The 17,643-nt window shown below is 34.8% G+C and overlaps 1 protein-coding gene across 1 annotated transcript; it reads left to right on the forward strand.

The window, feature by feature from the left end:
- The first annotated feature begins 230 nt into the window (after window positions 1-230).
- Window positions 231-16,872, forward strand: LOC144446050 (choline transporter-like protein 1). Its single transcript, XM_078135740.1, has 17 exons — window positions 231-332; window positions 4,221-4,322; window positions 5,766-5,908; window positions 6,642-6,869; window positions 7,073-7,160; window positions 8,871-8,934; window positions 9,298-9,456; window positions 9,699-9,769; window positions 10,270-10,389; window positions 10,961-11,089; window positions 11,386-11,549; window positions 12,195-12,281; window positions 12,816-12,931; window positions 13,285-13,454; window positions 14,689-14,781; window positions 15,466-15,558; window positions 16,629-16,872. Exons 1-17 carry the CDS (start codon window positions 231-233, stop codon window positions 16,713-16,715), a joined length of 2,016 nt encoding a protein of 671 aa, XP_077991866.1. The 3' UTR covers window positions 16,716-16,872.
- Window positions 16,873-17,643: the final 771 nt, after the last annotated feature.

Below are 17,643 nucleotides of genomic sequence, written 5' to 3' on the forward strand. Positions count from 1 at the left end.
ATAGTCACCAAATGCTACACCTATCTCCTGATGGCACAGATGGTTAACAGAGCTAACACTTGTTAATATGTTCCGCTCAGCAACAAAAGTCGTACGGATTTAACGCTACACCACACAACAAATGTTGTTGACGGCATTAATGTGCACATACCCTGATACGAACCGTTGTTTGCAAAAAGACAAACAAACCCAAAGCGATTATTGGACTTACTTCTGAAATATAAATTAACATGGCTGACGCGATTGAAGAAGAGAATAGGGAGAAGGAACCTATTTTGAAAGAATTGAAAGAAAAAGAGAAGGAAAAGGAAAAAGAAGAGAAAGCGAAAAAGGTTTGTGTTTTTATTATTTTCTGACGTAATTTCACCACCTCTTATTTTGCAGTATACTATCATGTTGATGAACCTATAGATCCGGCGATGAGTTGCACTGGAAACAACAAAGTCAAACCTTTTGACGTGAGTATATAAACATTATTTATGTTTGGATTGTTTTACTTCACAATATTCACCACAGAGTGGGAATGACGACGACTAGGCCGTGCTTTTCACGACAGTAATTTGTACGTATGGAGTCTAGCTGACCACAGTCCTGCAAATGCACATTATCTGCCTTTAACTTAGTTTGACCATTCGTTTTGTGGGCGTGCCTTTATTGTCATGCTTCTAACTTTCCTCTTAGAAAATTGTGACATTTCCCTATAGGTCGTCGATAACATTGTAAAAATCACAGTGACTCAAGAAAACTGGTTTGCAGGCGCAGTCGCAACAGGAACGAAAATAACAATATTAGAAATCGAATTTTCAAGGTTTTCATGTTTATTGGATGAACATATAATAGAAATCGTATCCTGAGTAGAGCAAATGATAGACGGGGAATTATTTGGCGTCGACGTTTATAACATTATGGCACACGAACAGGGATTGAGCTCAGATGTACTGTATGTATAACTAATATCGGTCGTGATTGTGTTGCCAAAAATAAAACCCATTGTATACATACGGAACAACTGTCATATGCGGATATGACATCCAACATCACTCACACACGATGTCACAACACCAGCCGCAACGCCTGTCATTAAAATCAGTCGAACAATGGGATATAATACCAATATGTTTGATAGTTACGAAAATAAATCATTCGTATGATATCCATCATAATATTTTTATTCCGTTTGTCCATTAAATGTTTTCCTATCAAAATCAGTTAAAGTTGCACTGGACTATTTTTTGAAACTCTTTACTTAGAATGACTCATTCGAAATATATCGTATACTCAGTGCTGAATCAGCTGTTGGTAAACATATTTATGTAACTGTATCAACACATAATATGGTACAATAAATCCCATCAAATTGATTTCTGGGTCCGCACCCTAAACTCAGTATCCTAGTGGAATTTTGATTTCGACAAGTCAATGTACTACTTACAAGCGACATCTACTAATTAATAAGTACAATGTCTAATTATTGGTATTTTAACAATTTTTAGAGAAAATATTGTTGCTTTTCTGATCGAAAAAAATGCTCTGGTTACAGCTAGTGCAGTAAATGTAACCTAAACACTACCGGTCCCGTTTTAAATGATAACATTATTGTGTTTACAACGGGTATTAATTTGACATAAGTAAAAAGCATCACTACCAAACTTCCTCGCATCTTCGTTTGGAATACTAGTACAATGTATATATATACTTTAAAATAAACGTCGTATCGTGTTCCGCCATCATTGATCTGAAATTGATTTTGAATATGACAAATCAAATCGGTATATTACTTGGCCACTTGTTGTCACGGATTGGTCTGCTCCTGGCTGGCTGGTACTGAGAGTGGCTACGTTTGAAATAAAATACAAATTTGATCGCCATACATTATTAATGCCATTTCAGTATTTTAATGATTTTTCTATTAAAGTATCATTTCAGCATAGTGAATCTATTAACAATCACCAAATGCGAGAATGAATACATCAATCATAAAATACAATGAAACAAATAAAGACAAAAACATACGTTTCTCCCCATTGTTTAGTGTATAGATCCATTTTTTGACAAATTTCCTGTTATTTCAACACAACGTTAAGACGATTATGTAAATTTTATGTATAATATTCTCTAATAATCTATCTATGAAAAAAAAGTCCATTCATAGGTTTCATTATTGTATGCTTGGTGAGGTGCATGGTGCTACGTTCAATGTTTTTTAGACAATGAAGCGTAAGAAACCTGACTGTAAACGTCTACGATTGGGGATATTCACAAGTTTATTGAAAGAATGTAAATTTGTTTCTTCACGTCAATTTATCAGAGATGTATCCCGGATGTATAGATACCTGTTGTCTTTTATCCATTGTATCATTCATCGATTGATGTTGATGATACCGTGGGTCAAAGGTCAAACAGATGGTATCTGGTAGTTCATAAATCTATGACAAAGAAAAGGGAAACGGGTACCAGTACATTTTATATCAGAAAACAAAATAATTATTATACAAGTAGGCTGAGCAGGGGATAAATTGACGAGTGCATATAACGTAAAACTTGGTCAAATGTTGTAAAACGTGAACAGATCTTAAAATTATGTTTGGACTTAGGCCTATCCACGTTCTATTCAAGTCATTACGCTTATTGCAGTACAAATCAATATTTATTTTATCGTTGAGCGCTGAATAAACGCAAACTATTGGGTAAAAACCGAAAGAGGTTTCCTTCTTCTGCATGCCCTGTCCTAATCTTGCTACTAGACGTTCGGGCTTTCTTCCGATACTATAACTTATAATTATAAGCGAACGAAGTTCGCAGTGAGGGCTTGTTCCATCCTCGATAGCGATGTTCGGTCGTGTGTCGTATTCTATCGGAAGAACATCCGAGGTCTAGCAGATAGACTAGCCTTGCCCTTCGTTTCTATCGCGGTCGTGATCGGTGTAGCCTTCGTATTAAACTTGAAGGTCCTACCTTGCAATTGAAGCGATTTTTGTACGGAAAGAGAGAGAGAACGCTTGTCAAATCTAAGGCTTCTATGGAGGCTATGGTGACTGCTTCTCCCTTGTTCAATTTTATCACGTAAGATGCATCAACAAATATACAAAAGAAATATTTCAGAACTATTTTCAAATGTATTTCACGTCTAGATTTGATAGTCAATGGTTAGTTTCACATACATTTTTTTTCAGGAATTACTGATAGTTATTTCATTTCATTGAAAACAGTGTCTTATATACTCTTATTGATTTCTCCTTAATATTTGAGAACAGAATACAAATTGGTCATTAGAATATCTGACCGAGATTTGAAGGTTGTCTGAAACAGCTGGTAACGAAATACTGAAAAAATGTAATAGCAATATGCAAATTAGAAAACTGTTACGTAATGATATGCAAATGAGTGTTTAATAATAATGCAGCTATCAATTACTAAATTAATGGGGTGTTCATATTTTAATAATAAGTATTGTCGGAAATATTAATTGTCCCATACAAACAATATAGTTATAAATTACTGAAAAATGCCCTCGGTTGTAAAGCTAAAATGTGTACTTTTACACTATTTGTCTATTTAGCTATAAAACTAGAATATGTTGTTGTTACAGTGGAAATGCTTTGTGGTATTAATAGAGCTATAATTATTGACGCGAAATATAGTACATTCTGATTATTCTTACTATAAATATCTCTAGCAAATTAGTCGGTGTTTGCAATAATAAGCTTACTGTTTCTGTCGTGAGATATTTAATACCGCCAAATTAATAACAATAATAAATTAAATTTTTTATTTTATTTTATACGTATAAATTGCAGACAATGTCACATAAAGTGTCCAAAAAAGAAAAACAGCAAGTTACTTTGCTCTCGTAACTCGTCATACGTATACTTACGTACGTACGGACATATCGCGGTATTTCTTCGGTAACCCAGTTTCGTCGAAGAGGGCGCTATACTAAGCCATTGTGTACGTCAGAATAGAGGCTTTGTCGGCATCTCTGTCATTTCACTAGCATCACAATTAATAATTAGAATTAAAACAACTTCACATATTGCCACCAAACCTACATCAATGGCATTGCAATGGGGCGCCCCGAGGTAGGAAAACATTAATTATTGCTATTTTGTGGAATATTTTTTTTAAAACATGTGTGTTATGTACTACGTACTATTATTATGCAATGCGAGCTTTGTTTATTTTTTAAAATTTCGTTTGTGTATTTATTTATTTTTCAGAAGAGGGACGGGGACGAAGAACCAGAATTTGAGGGACCGATACACGATCGTAGTTGTCGTGATGTCATCTGTATTATCTTCTTCCTGGCTTTCTGGGGTGGTATGGTAAGTTTTAGTTTTACCGTTGCCATGGCGATGTCTATATACTAGTAATTAAATCACACATATCAGTGTCTGCGGCGTCTGAAATAAAGTCAGTCATCGATCGATTTTATCAAAATTTGGAGAAATGGTATACAATCGAGCCCATCACATGTATCATATAGTTTCTAGTCTAGTCTTGTTTTATGTTGTTGCGGATATTGGCATGTTACAGCGATATTTCTATTTTACACTAGATGTGGTCCACATCAATGCAATGCCTGCGCATATATATGTCATTACCCAACATCCTCGACTGTAGCTGATTTCGACTATATCATATCTCAACACAAGCACGATATAGCCGAAATCAACCACAAAGGACGACGATGTAAATTCACTATCCACGGTGACATGATGTTGTCTAGCTTACTCATCCTCTTACTGAAATTACTAACTTATGTAATATGTGTGAAGGTTAAATCTTTTTGTATTGATATACGTTATAATTATTCTTGGTATTTGTACCAGAAATTACATTCTCTTTGTTCATATTTCTATCTTTGTACATTTCACATACTTTTACTGAAACCACAGTACCTCAGACCATGTAGGATCGTGTGGCCCGAGTTGAAACACGTACTATCACGTGATCGATCAGTTGTCGTAACTTGTATCAGTTCCTACAACAGTTTTTTTTTTGACGGATTGATTAGTCGTAGTAAATGGTCTTGACCATGTATTTGTACTGTTTACACACGGACATCAAGCCAATGTATACAGTACCGTCAATAACTAGGAGAGAGTTAATTCGTGTAATTAGTCAGATTGAATAATTTCTGATGAATATTGGGTTATTTTTCTACCGCCAAAAAGTTATGAAAAAGAACCAGGAATTATAGCTACACGTATTGGGGTTTCAATCGTAGCTTTCACTGTAGTATAGCAATACAACAAACACTTAAGAAAATGTTATTAAGCGTTCGCATGGATTTATTTTTGGTACGAATTTTCCTGTCACACATTTCACCAATAACCTCGTACAAAATTGACCTTTCGTCATCACATACAACACTCGGGATAATTCGGCGTTTCGTCGTGATTTGAACAGAGAAACGAAAACCTGACGAATGAAATCGTCCGTAAAATGACACTCCACATGTTCGATTTCTACCGTCACTGATACGATTTATTTCATGAACAATTAACTGTAATTTCATGTACTAAATTGGTCTATATTGCTCTTAAAATGAACATTAAATGCATGAAAGTAAATTAATCCTTTCAAAAAAAATTAAAATCCATTATTATTTTATATACTGTCAGGGATATGAATTGATTTCAATATTGTTAATTCGTATGATACTAATAAAATAGGAAGTACAGCACCATACGGCTTTATTATTTCAATGTAGAGTAATTCTGTTTTATTTATTTGTTTTAATATTTATATTGTTATGATAACAGGGCTATATAGCGTATGTATCCATACTAAATGGACAGCCTGAGAGACTGATATACGGGTACGATAGTTATGGTAATATCTGTGGTATGAAAAATGACCCCATCCCCAATGTAACGTTGTCTGGACGTGATATGACCGACAGGAAGTAAGTACTAGTAGTATTAATACAGTGAATTTCACAATACCGTGCAGCTTTTCTGTTTGATACAACCATGCAGAAACCAACAAGAAATTGCATATGCCATACTTCAATAGCAAGATGGCATTTTTTGCTACATTTACTATTTAGTCTAAATGAACTATGATTTAAATGCATTGCAACACCATGCAGGCATTTGGGCCCCACTAGTATCAAACACCCTATGAAAACACGTATATTTCCTTTGCGGTGTTCATTTGATGTCTGTATGGTGGAATGTGTAGTTCATTTCACTCAGACAAAATGTAGCATGAAACTGTATTCATTCAATCTTGCTATCTTAAAGTGTAGCATGTCCAGTGTCGAATGTATCAAACAGAAAAGCTACATGGTATTGTGAAATTCACTTATATAGTGGCTTCGTCTTTTTAAAAGAGTAATGCCTATGTGTTTTATCGTTCCAGAGATTCTTGTATGCCTTTGCTGGCAAATTTGTCAATTTATTCACAACTTTCGTTTTAATCATAGACCCTCCACCAACTGTTGGTGGAGGGTCTATGTTTTAATTGAACTTGCAAATTTACAGTTATATTAAATCTTTAATAGTCTACAACGTGTTGCGCCACCCTACCACGCTTGAAGAGAGTGTTGATGATTAAGGCTGAACGACACAACGAATCCAACAATCTTTTTCACTAATTTCGTACTACTAATATTTTAATATACATTTCTCCACTAGGAATGTCTTCTTCTTCAACTTCTTGGCCATAAGTAATCCCCTCGAAGACAGTAAAATTATTTGTATCCAATCATGTCCAAATGGCACTTTCTTAACTAAGTCTGATCTCAAAGACTACGCCGACGATGAAGGTGTTAATCTATGTAGCTATGACGTGGCTGTCAGCGACTACACATCAGCATCTACTGGTGACACTGCAGAGTGTCCAGGCTTACCAATCACGAGTCAGTAAGTACAGCGCCCTCTAAACATGCACATTCAAATATTTTGTTTTCCAAGTTATTCTGCTTGCAATTTTATAGGTTATTGTACTGCACTGGAAGCGATGTCAAACATTACATTGAGTGATATAACAAATTACATGTACAAGAATATAATGCTACTGGTTATTATCCCTGTTATTGTCTTAAACTTTTCTCTCTACATTCCAGGATCACCGTACTCAATAGATGCTTGCCTTCGGACTTTTTACAGACTGCTGCTGACGGCATTGGGTTTATCGATCCAGGCTTAGTAAAGGTAATCCATGCCAACTGTCATAAAGAACAATTAGTCGCTATAAAACAAAGTAATACAAACCGTTACTAGTAAACAGTTATTGTTTATTTATCGAACGGATCCACTCCATTGTTAAAGGATACCGGTAATCAAAGGGCATGTGTGATTCTGAACACGTCTAATAAACTCAACAAAGGTTAGCGGAAAATGAAATGCTTTCCCGCAAGTCAGAGCATATTTCTCAATTCCACTAACGCAAAGAAAAAAATTGCTCTGCGTCTTGCCACGGTGCCGTAAAAAGGCCTGTGATTTTTAAAACCGTTTTGCGACGATAATGAAACGAGACTAGATCAAATAAAGATGTTTTAAGCGATAATCATTGGCAATTTTTGTATATATTAATCTTGTATGCATTTTTTTCAAGTACAATTACATCATATTAAAGTTGACCACGCGAACAATGTTTGAAGTATTCATGAACAAAATGTGTTTTTTAACCCAAAAGAAAAGCTTTGAATTTAAAATATATAAATATATAATGTATGTATGCGTATTTTATATACAAATAACAGAAAACGCTGCCCAATAATCAGTTTTTGATAGTCATGCATTGAAAATAAGTTTTTCTTGAGTAAACCCAATCTACTTCGAGGGTCTTTGGTGTGACTTTTTCTCAAGAGCGTGTTCAGACTGTTACTGTAGTTTGAGATAAAAAAAAATGGAGGTAACAACGTAGGAAATGATTCATGATATTCAGTAAAGCACAGTACAAAATGTATACATAACAAAACTTGTATTGGTAGTTGGAATATGTAGTGTTATGTGCTGCGCAGGCGGGGGGGGGGGGGGGCTCTACTGGGTAATTGGTATAGGTGTACCCTGACTGACTCAAATTATAGGCACACACGCTACAAACATTCAAAAGCTAGGGGTCAAAAATCTACATTCTGCCAGAAAATAGGAGTCCAAATGTGAAAGTGTGAAAATCGGCAATCTGGAAAACACTTTTTCGAAAAATCTAAAAAATAAATCAAAAAGCCGGCAACTCGGAAATTATATTGTCCAAAAATATTGGGTCAAAGGTCGTATATGCATGCAAAGAGATGGGACCCTTGAAATCTCTACGCGTACTGGCTAGAACTTAAGACTCAGAAGTCGACATGGGTCTAACAGAGGGGTCAAAACCGCCGTACATACTGTATGTACCTGAATGTACATGTGCACGTTTAAAAAGCCAAACAGCGCGTGACATCTAAGTAATGTATACCCAGTGGGACAATTGCGAATCGATAATTTGCAGGTGTCACTTCTCGTGTCACCCTGTAACGTCAGCACTCGTTTTCAGAATATCGAGAGAGAGGGAGGGGGAGGGAGGGAGGGAGAAGAGAGAGAGAGAGAGAGAGAGAGAGAGAGAGAGAGAGAGTGTGTGTGTGTGTGTGTGTGTGTGTGTGTGTGTGCGTGTGAGAGACCGCGACTTACTATAGTATATCGCTAATAACAGTTAAGTTACGTTATGCTATGCATATTTTGTTTACAATGTTAAACAAACAAACACACACACACAAACAAACAAACAAGCAAACAAACAAACAAACAAACAAACAAACAAACAAACAAAATAAATAAATAAATAAATAAATAAATAGATAGATAGATAGATAAATAAATAATTAAATAAATAAATAAATAAATAAATAAATAAATAAATACAATCTGTTTATTCATTTACAGAAAATTTTCAGTGATATCGAGAAAACATGGAAGGAGATTTGTTATCTGTGTGCTATAGCTGTTGGTAAGTCATTAATTCAAAAAGATGTACAATAAATGTCAGATGAATAGACATTTACTTTGACATATTGTGGCCGCTTGTATGAAGAATAGGTGGCAGAATTTAAAAAAAATAAACATTTCAATATTGTGTTTACACTACTTGATTAATTTTGAAGATAGAACTAAAAGACCCCATATGACTGCCCCATATGGGATATGCTATTCAACTCTTGAGGGCGCTATAAGTAAAAACCATGCGGCAGACGATAGTTTGTAGTCGGTCCACCTCTGCTGTCGAGTCTCTAATAATGGCTTTACAAAGGAAGGTAAAAGTTAAAATTCGACAAAGAGTCAGCGTCAATTGCTGTTTTCTTTCTCTTTCTAGGATTATCACTGTTCATGGTCATAATAATGAGATTCTTCGCTGCTGTTATTATCTACGTCACCATTATCATCTTTGTGGTGGGCAGTCTGGCAGGGACAGCCTTTCTATGGTACACGTGGTACTTAGCTGATACAGACCTCAAAGATATACCAGCCAATGGTGAGTGCAACAAGTGATGTAAAGCTAGAAATTAGAAACCAGGGTACCCGGGGAAAACCTGCATTGTTCGGTAGAGTCAAACCGAATGACACTCTTCTAACTTTACAGCGTGGTAAATTTAATCATTTTTATTACCCTGAATGAGTTTGAACCCCGACCGCAGTGGTAAGAGGCAAGTGGTTTAACCTCTTGACCACCCGACAACCTATAAAGTAAAAATATATTTGTTTTTCTGTTTCTAGAACGACTTGATGAAGACGAAGAAAATGTTACGACTTTGTTGATCTATGCAGGAGTTGCCTCAGGAGTGACAGTAAGTAGTTGGATTATTCCAGGGATGAATACAACTCCAGGCTAACAATATAAACTGTCTCGAAACACAATAAACATAGCAGGATCCATTGCCTAATCACATTGAAAACTGATATAGGTAAAATGATCAATGATGTAGGCTTAGTGTTTCACCATAGACCCTCCGTGGAGTTTCTATGGTTTCACTCATGGGACATTATGTTTTTGACACAGTGCTAAACATATTTTAACTCAAGAGGAACAATAACAGAGACACAGTAAACACAGCAGGATCCTTTGCGCAATCACATTGAACACTGATAAGCATTGCTATTCTTTTACAGTGCAGTAAAAACAGGCTTCTAATGAAAAGATTACACATGGACTTGATGATTTTAATGGCTTCAATTGTTTATTTTCTAACTGCCTAATACTCTACTACTAGAGGGCGCTGTAATATAATCTTCCACTATACCACTAGATGGCGCTATTTATCTGAATGGTCCTTTGATTGTTTTTCAGGTCATACTACTGCTGATCTTGCTTGTGATGAGAAAGAGGATATCCTTGGTGGTTGCCTTGTTTAGCGAGGCTGGGAGGGCCATTGCATCACTACCATTCCTGCTGATTCAACCATTGTGGGTACGTATCAATGATATATATATACATGTATATGTACATTACAGTAGAAATGATACTGGCTTGGTGTTTCACTCATGGGCCATGATGTTTTTGACACAAAGATAGCCACATTTTGACCCAAGACTAACAAACAATGACAAAGACATGGACGCACACGACAGGATCCTTTGCCCAATCACATTGAAAAGAAATAAAATATCAGTTGCCTTGGAACAATGCAGTAAAAACAGGCTTCTGCTGAGAAAATACTGATGGACTTGATTAGTTTAACCTAGTGAGTAATGAGACACTCTCATAGAAAACTTTGTTTCTGTGAAGAAATTAACATGATTTTTGGATGGCTTTTTCCATGAATTGAACTCTTGCATTATGCAAAGTGATCAGGAAGCAATATGTCCTGTGTGTCAACAAACAAAACACTTCATCCAGACATAAGTATTGGATGACCTTTGAACTTTAGGCATCACTCTCAGAGTACTCCAAACCATTTTATTTAAAAAGTTAATTTTCACAGTACTATATCAATTATCATTGAACTCATTTTCATATATATTTCTAATCTGCCTTTCAGACTTTCCTGGCTGTAGGTGTGTTAGCTGGCTACTGGTTAGGGGTATATCTGTACTTGTCAACAGCTGGACAACCTGAACTTGATGAAAGCACTGGATTTGTAGAGTTTGTGGATGATGAAATGATTGACGTAAGTTTTATTAGCAATTTAGCAATCAATCAATCGATCAATCAGTCAGTTAGTCAGTCAATCAATCGATCAATCAATCAATCAATCAATCGATCAATCAATCAATCTTTCGATTGAACAATCACTCAAACAAGCAATCAATTGATTGATCAATTGATCAATCAATCACTAAATTATCTATAATTATATCTAATTTCCATGAAGGATGCAATAGTCAAACACCATGAATGCAGTGATATATGAAAACAAAACTAAATCTTAAACAAAAGTAACACATTTTTGTTTGTTTTCTGCAGTACTTCTTCTGGTATCATCTATTCGGTTTACTTTGGGGAGCTGCATTCCTGTGGGCCTGTCAAGAAATCACCATAGCTGGCGCTGTTGCTATCTGGTTCTTTACCCGAGACAAGAAGAAGATGCCAATGTTTCCAATATTGAAAAGTATTGGTAGGGTTATGAGGTATGTGTCAGAGATTTAAAGTTGATAGTCTTGATAGTCAAGGATTTAGTTGAATGTTTAATAAAATAGTGTTTGTCAAAAAAAGTGTCTTATTTGTTGAAAAGAAACAATTTGGAAGTTCTTGATATTCAGACAACTTCGGTAACATCCTGGAAATTGTAAAGCGCTTTGAGCACGGTGTGAGAAAGCGCTATATAAGAACCCAACATTATTATTATTATTATAAGTCTTAGAAAAATTAAAAGTACACCTTGGTCTGGGAATTATACTGTGAAGCAATTAGTCATATAAAATTTTAAAGTTTAAAAATCTCCCACTGCCTGACAAGTAATCTTTCTGACAGTTTAAAATTTTCTGTAAGAGAACATATATTACAAATATTTTTTGAAAAAAAATGACTTGAAATTTCCTCATACGACTTTGAGTGCATGACTGTGAGGTTTAATGAAGATGATAAAGGTGACCATCATCATCATCATGACAGCACCGATGATGACGGTGGTGGTGGTGGTGGTGATGATGAAGGTGAAGGTAGTGATGATGATGATGATGATGATGATGATGATGATGATGATGATGATGAGGATGAGGGTGAGGATGAGATTGAGGATGATGATGATGATGATGATTTGATTCTTCTTTCAGATACCATCTTGGATCTGTTGCCTTTGGTTCATTTCTCATTGCCCTGGTACAAATGGCAAGAATTGTCCTAGGATACATACAATCCAAGTAAGTAAACAATAAATGACTAGAACTTTTAACAGAACTATATCATATTGTATTTATCTGAGTTTTACTTTCATGCCAAGAAACGTCACCCATCTTTAAATTGAAGGAAGTTGTGTTTCCATGTTACTATTGTAGTTTGCATAGTTGTATAAAACCAAAGGCCTCTTGGATGTCATTTGTTCATTGCATAGGAGAAAAATGCATCTGGCTTGCGGGAATGTTACATTGATTCACTCCTAAAGTGCCTGTTTAGTTGTTTGTCTAGTACTGATGGTTAGTGCACCACCAACGACAACTATTGGTTTACTGTCACTATCAACAGAACGTAAAAGCTCACGCAGTTTCGACTAGGAATAAAAGATAAGTGTGAAAAACAGTTTTCTGGCAGAGCTACAGGAAAAGTAATTCCAGAACTATATGATTGTTGTAAGTATACAAATTATCAGAGAATAGGTAAAGAAAATGACAATATATCTTAAAAGAAATTTTTTTAATAACTAACTCTAATCTAAAATATATTATTTTATTTTCTAGACTCCACGGAGCTGAAAACAAACTTCTACAATATATTTTGAAATGCCTGCAGTGTTGCCTCTGGTGCTTTGAAAAATTCCTCAAGTTCATTAACAGAAATGCATACATTGAGATAGGTAAGTTACATATGAGAACTAACACGCATGTCTTAAATGCTGAATAGATGGCAGTGAGAAGGGTAGGGGTCACAGGTCAAATGTTAGGGGTCATGGGTCAAAGGTTGAAATTGTCATATGCAATCAGAAATGCTTATTTTTGTATGATTAGATAGAGTATATAGTGGTCATATTGTTTATATATGCTGCAGCACAAAATGAAAACCACACCCTCCCCAGCGAATGAAACAAAATAATGTAATGAAAGATATGTGAAAAAGTTGCAGTGACACTGTCTCTAAGTTTTTGAAGGAAGTATATCACTTTGTATTACATGTAATTAATTGTTCATATGTAATATCTTTACCATACAGCTATTTATGGTCACAACTTCTGCAAAGCTGCCCAAAAAGCATTCACTGTGATCGTATCCAATGCACTCAGACTGGCTGCCATCAACTCTGTCGGTGATTTCTGTCTGTTTCTTGGTAAAGTGGCCGTAGTGTGTGCGACAGCTGTTATCGGTTTTGAAGTCTTCTTAAAAGTAAGTCTAGTTAATTTCAGTCTCAAAGCTGCTGTGTGACAGACACAAACATTAAAAAACTGTGGTTGTGAAAGTTTTAAACTTTCAAGACCTTGTGTGACAAGTTATAAGATAGAGTAGAATAAAAAGATTATTACTCTAACAAGTTTTAAGATTAAACTTGTAACACTTTCACTGAACTGTTCTCAATTCTGTATTCACTGGTCCCACTGTGTCCAATAGACCTGTTGCTGGTTCCAAGATTCATTGCACATTTCTCCATACAATGCCATGTATTGTGTATGCAGTGAAGGGTTTGCACGCTCTACTCAGGGGGATGGTTGTCACCTGACCTTAAATTGGGTTCACCGTATAAAATTCTTCTCTGTCATTGATGGTATTCAGTCTTTGTTCTATAAAACCACTCACAATCAAAGAGGTCAACATGTCTTTACATCATTTCATGATGAAAATGTTCTTATAAACACGATAAAGGCAAAGCAAGCCTAAATGTAACATGATAAGCGACATCCTCTCATGCAGTGCATTTTGGAACCAGAAAATTGTCTATACCATGACAAAAAGATTTCACCAGAAGTGTTAAATTAGTAGATATAAGCCCAATTTAAAGTGATCATGTGAATGAGGATTTGGTATTTTAATATTTTGGATTTTAAATTTATTAAAGAATTTTATCATGGCGTCTTACTTGAAAATCAATGTGAAACATTAACATATGCCAAGTCCTTGTTTGTAACTCAATAAATTGGAAAAGATTAATAAATGTGTCAAATGTTTGTTATTATATGTACAATAACAAACGTTTTTAGCATTTGCAGTGTATTGATAGAGTTACAAACAAGGACTTGGCATATGTTGTTTCACATTGATGTTCCAAGTAGGAAGCCATGATAAAATAGTTTTATAAATTAAAAATCCAAAACAAATACTCAATCCTCATCCATATGATCATTTTAATGAAGTAACTTTTAAAAAAATGGCCTCATAACCAAAAAATATTTAATCTAGATTTACTACTAGAAAAATGTGAGTAAGTCTTAGAAGTAGTGAAAACAATACTGTTTTTAATTTTCCAAGACTTTGCCAAAAGCAACGAATAATTAATTTCTAGAAAACAAAATAAACTTATTTTGATATTATGTAAGCTGAAACAGTTTCTTTTGTCATTTTTTTGTGCAATAATTGGACTTGTTTCCATTATTTAACCTTTATTTTATTATGATTTTATTTTCAGGATGTAGAAGACGTCCATTTTGTTGCCATCCCTATAGCTCTGGCCTGCGTCTTTGCCTACATTGTCAGCCACACCTTTCTTTCTGTTTATGAGGTAAATTTACTTTCATTTCTCTTATTTTGTAATTCTTGCATTTTGGTTAAAGAAAATTACCATGGTAATTCATCTATTGAATTAATTACCATAGTAAATAGTAGTATAGTATAGTGTATTACTGTAATGGTTTGTGTGAATTGCAAAGGTAACTAGTTAAACTAAATTACCATGGTAACTGGTTAAAGTAAATTACCATGGTAACTAGTTGACCTGAATTACCATAACTGGTTAAAGTAAATTACCATGGTAACTAGTTGACCTGAATTACCATAACTGGTTAAAGTAAATTATCATGGTAACTAGTTAAACTAAATTACCATGGTAACTGGTTATAGCAAATTACCATGGTAACTAGTTGAACTGAATTACCATGGTAACTGGTTAAAGTAAATTACCATGGTAACTCGTTGAACTGAATTATGATGATAACTGGTTAAAGCAAATCACCATGGTAACTATTTACAGTTAATTACTTTGGCAACAGTTTAAATTACAAACACTGGTTATTAATTCTTCTGAATAACCATAATAAGTGGTTATGCTTAAAAGAGAATAACCATGGTTACCGTAACTTCCTGAAATAAATTACCATATATATCAACTTTTCGAATTATTGCATCATCTCTCCAAGACTGAGTGCTGTAATAACAAAGTAAATGTTTACTATGATTTTATCAACAGATGACAATTGACACCATTTTCATCTGTTTCTGTGAAGACTGTGACATGAATGATGGAGTAGGAAGACCTTACTTTATGAGTAAAAATCTGATGGTAAGTTAATTGTAAATGATTCATTATATGAAAATGAACCTTGTGGGGCATCCAGATTCAAGTGGTCTTGTATTTGTAATAGTACAAATAAGTAATTTCAATAAATTTCCTCTGCAGTGCTAGTATTAATATGCATTTTCTGGGAAAATACTTTCAAATCAAATTTTCAAAAATTAAGAATTATGTGTGACAGAAGAACATAAAGATAAACCACAACAATTTTAAACTTAATAATGAAATTTCTACTCACAGAGTCAAAACATTTCTTGGAAGTGAATCCCATATGTTCAAGGATGTCTTGTCAACATTGTCAGTGGTGTACTACAATGGGCTATTTTATTGGCATGCAAACAAATAACGTAGTGAAAATATATATTACAGATATTGTGGGTTAGTATACTAATTGAAGCTGGTACAAAAACTTGACTTCTTCCGGACTTCATAAGATTAATAATAGTAACTTTATTACACTACTATACCTTCAGTGGATTCAGTATGGTAAACAACAACAATAAAAAATGCTAACAATCTAATAGCTTGTGCAGTGGCTGCGAAGCGGCTCAATGACTAGTACACATGCGCATCCTATATACTAAATCCAATGTCTTCTTGGTGGTTTTACCTAAGGATACATTGCGGTGCAATGACTACGCATGCATGTTCTATATACTATGCGCGTTCTCCACGCGGAGGGCACTATCTACAATATCATCGTGAGGCAGCTGGTTGCGATCACAAATGAATCTATCCTGCATGAGCTTATGGGCTTTGCCGTTTTGATATTAATGAATTAGATATTATTCTCCAATATTTTTCTTCATTCAACCAAGGAAAATACAACCTATTGGGGAATAACATAATTAACCTCAATAATTTATTTAAAAAATCAGTAAAAGTAATGGCAATCTTTTGGAGTGCTTTTGACTTTTGAGCACTACAGAATCAATGATGGTGATGTTAGTTGGTATAATGTAGAATGACCAGAGTATAAAACCCCATATTTTTTGTATGAACACCTTCAACCTGGCTTGCATGTGGTATAATCTTTCTTATATTGTCTTGTTTTACAGTCTTATGTTGATAATTCTTCAGAAGCGCTAAAAGCTACAGAAATGAGAGAGAAGGAGGCTAAGGTCGACAAGGAGGGAAAATCATAAAGTGTCAAAGTTACTGGAGACCTGTCGTCGTGTAAATTTACATTTCCAAGCTTAAAATCTCATCCATCTGAAATTTGCATATTTCATTTAACCAACCAATGAAATTGGAGTGTAATGTACATGTACGTGTGAATCATCATACCCAGCCAATAAACACTGGAATATATATTGTCAATCAACATTGTTAGCTTATAATATGGCATGGAAATGTGCATGTGTCTGTCAATCAAACTTGTCAGCCAATGCATATGGCAGGTAAATTTGCATGCCCCTGTCAATCAAACTTATCAGCCAATGTATATATGGCAGGTAAATTTACATGTGCCTGTCATTCAAACTTGTCAGCCAATGAATATGGCATGTAAATTTGCATGTCCCTGTCAATCAAACTTGTCAGCCAATGAATACGGCAGGTAAATTTGCATGTCCCTGTTAGTCAGACTTGTCAGCCAATGAATGTGGCAGGTAAATTTGCATGTACCTGTCTATCAAACTTGTCAGCCAATGAATATTGCAGGTAAATTTGCATGTCCCTGTCAATCAAACTTGTCAGCCAATGAACGTGGCAGGTAAATTTGCCTGACTTTATTCTATTTATAAACTGTTAGTCATGTCAGCCTTGAATAAATGCATTTACAGTATGACAATTGTTATGAAATGCATCTTTAGTTTCTTTCGGATGTGTATATTTTTCTATGTTTGTAACTCAACAAATTGCCAAAAATTAAAAAATGTGTAAAATGTTTGTTATTGTAAGTACAATAACAAACTTTTATAACACTTTCTAGCTTTTTGCAATTTATTGAGTTACAGACACGGACTTGGTCAATGTTGTTTCACATTCTTTTTTCAAGTAGGAAAACATAGTGAAGTTGTGTTATGAATTCAAAAAGTCCAATACTAAGACCATTTTGTCATCCATATGGCC

Source organism: Glandiceps talaboti, chromosome 14 (genome assembly GCF_964340395.1).
Source record: "Glandiceps talaboti chromosome 14, keGlaTala1.1, whole genome shotgun sequence".
NCBI classification, from domain to species: domain Eukaryota; kingdom Metazoa; phylum Hemichordata; class Enteropneusta; family Spengelidae; genus Glandiceps; species Glandiceps talaboti.

What these genes read in the sequence shown, in the direction of transcription:
- LOC144446050 (XM_078135740.1), top strand. Translation starts at nt 231, where the DNA reads ATGGCTGACGCGATTGAAGAAGAGAATAGGGAGAAGGAACCTATTTTG. An exon ending in CAAAGATATACCAGCCAATG is followed by an intron (nt 9,457 to 9,698) that starts GTGAGTGCAACA and finishes TTCTGTTTCTAG; the next exon opens with AACGACTTGATGAAGACGAA. An exon ending in TGGATGATGAAATGATTGAC is followed by an intron (nt 11,090 to 11,385) that starts GTAAGTTTTATT and finishes TGTTTTCTGCAG; the next exon opens with TACTTCTTCTGGTATCATCT.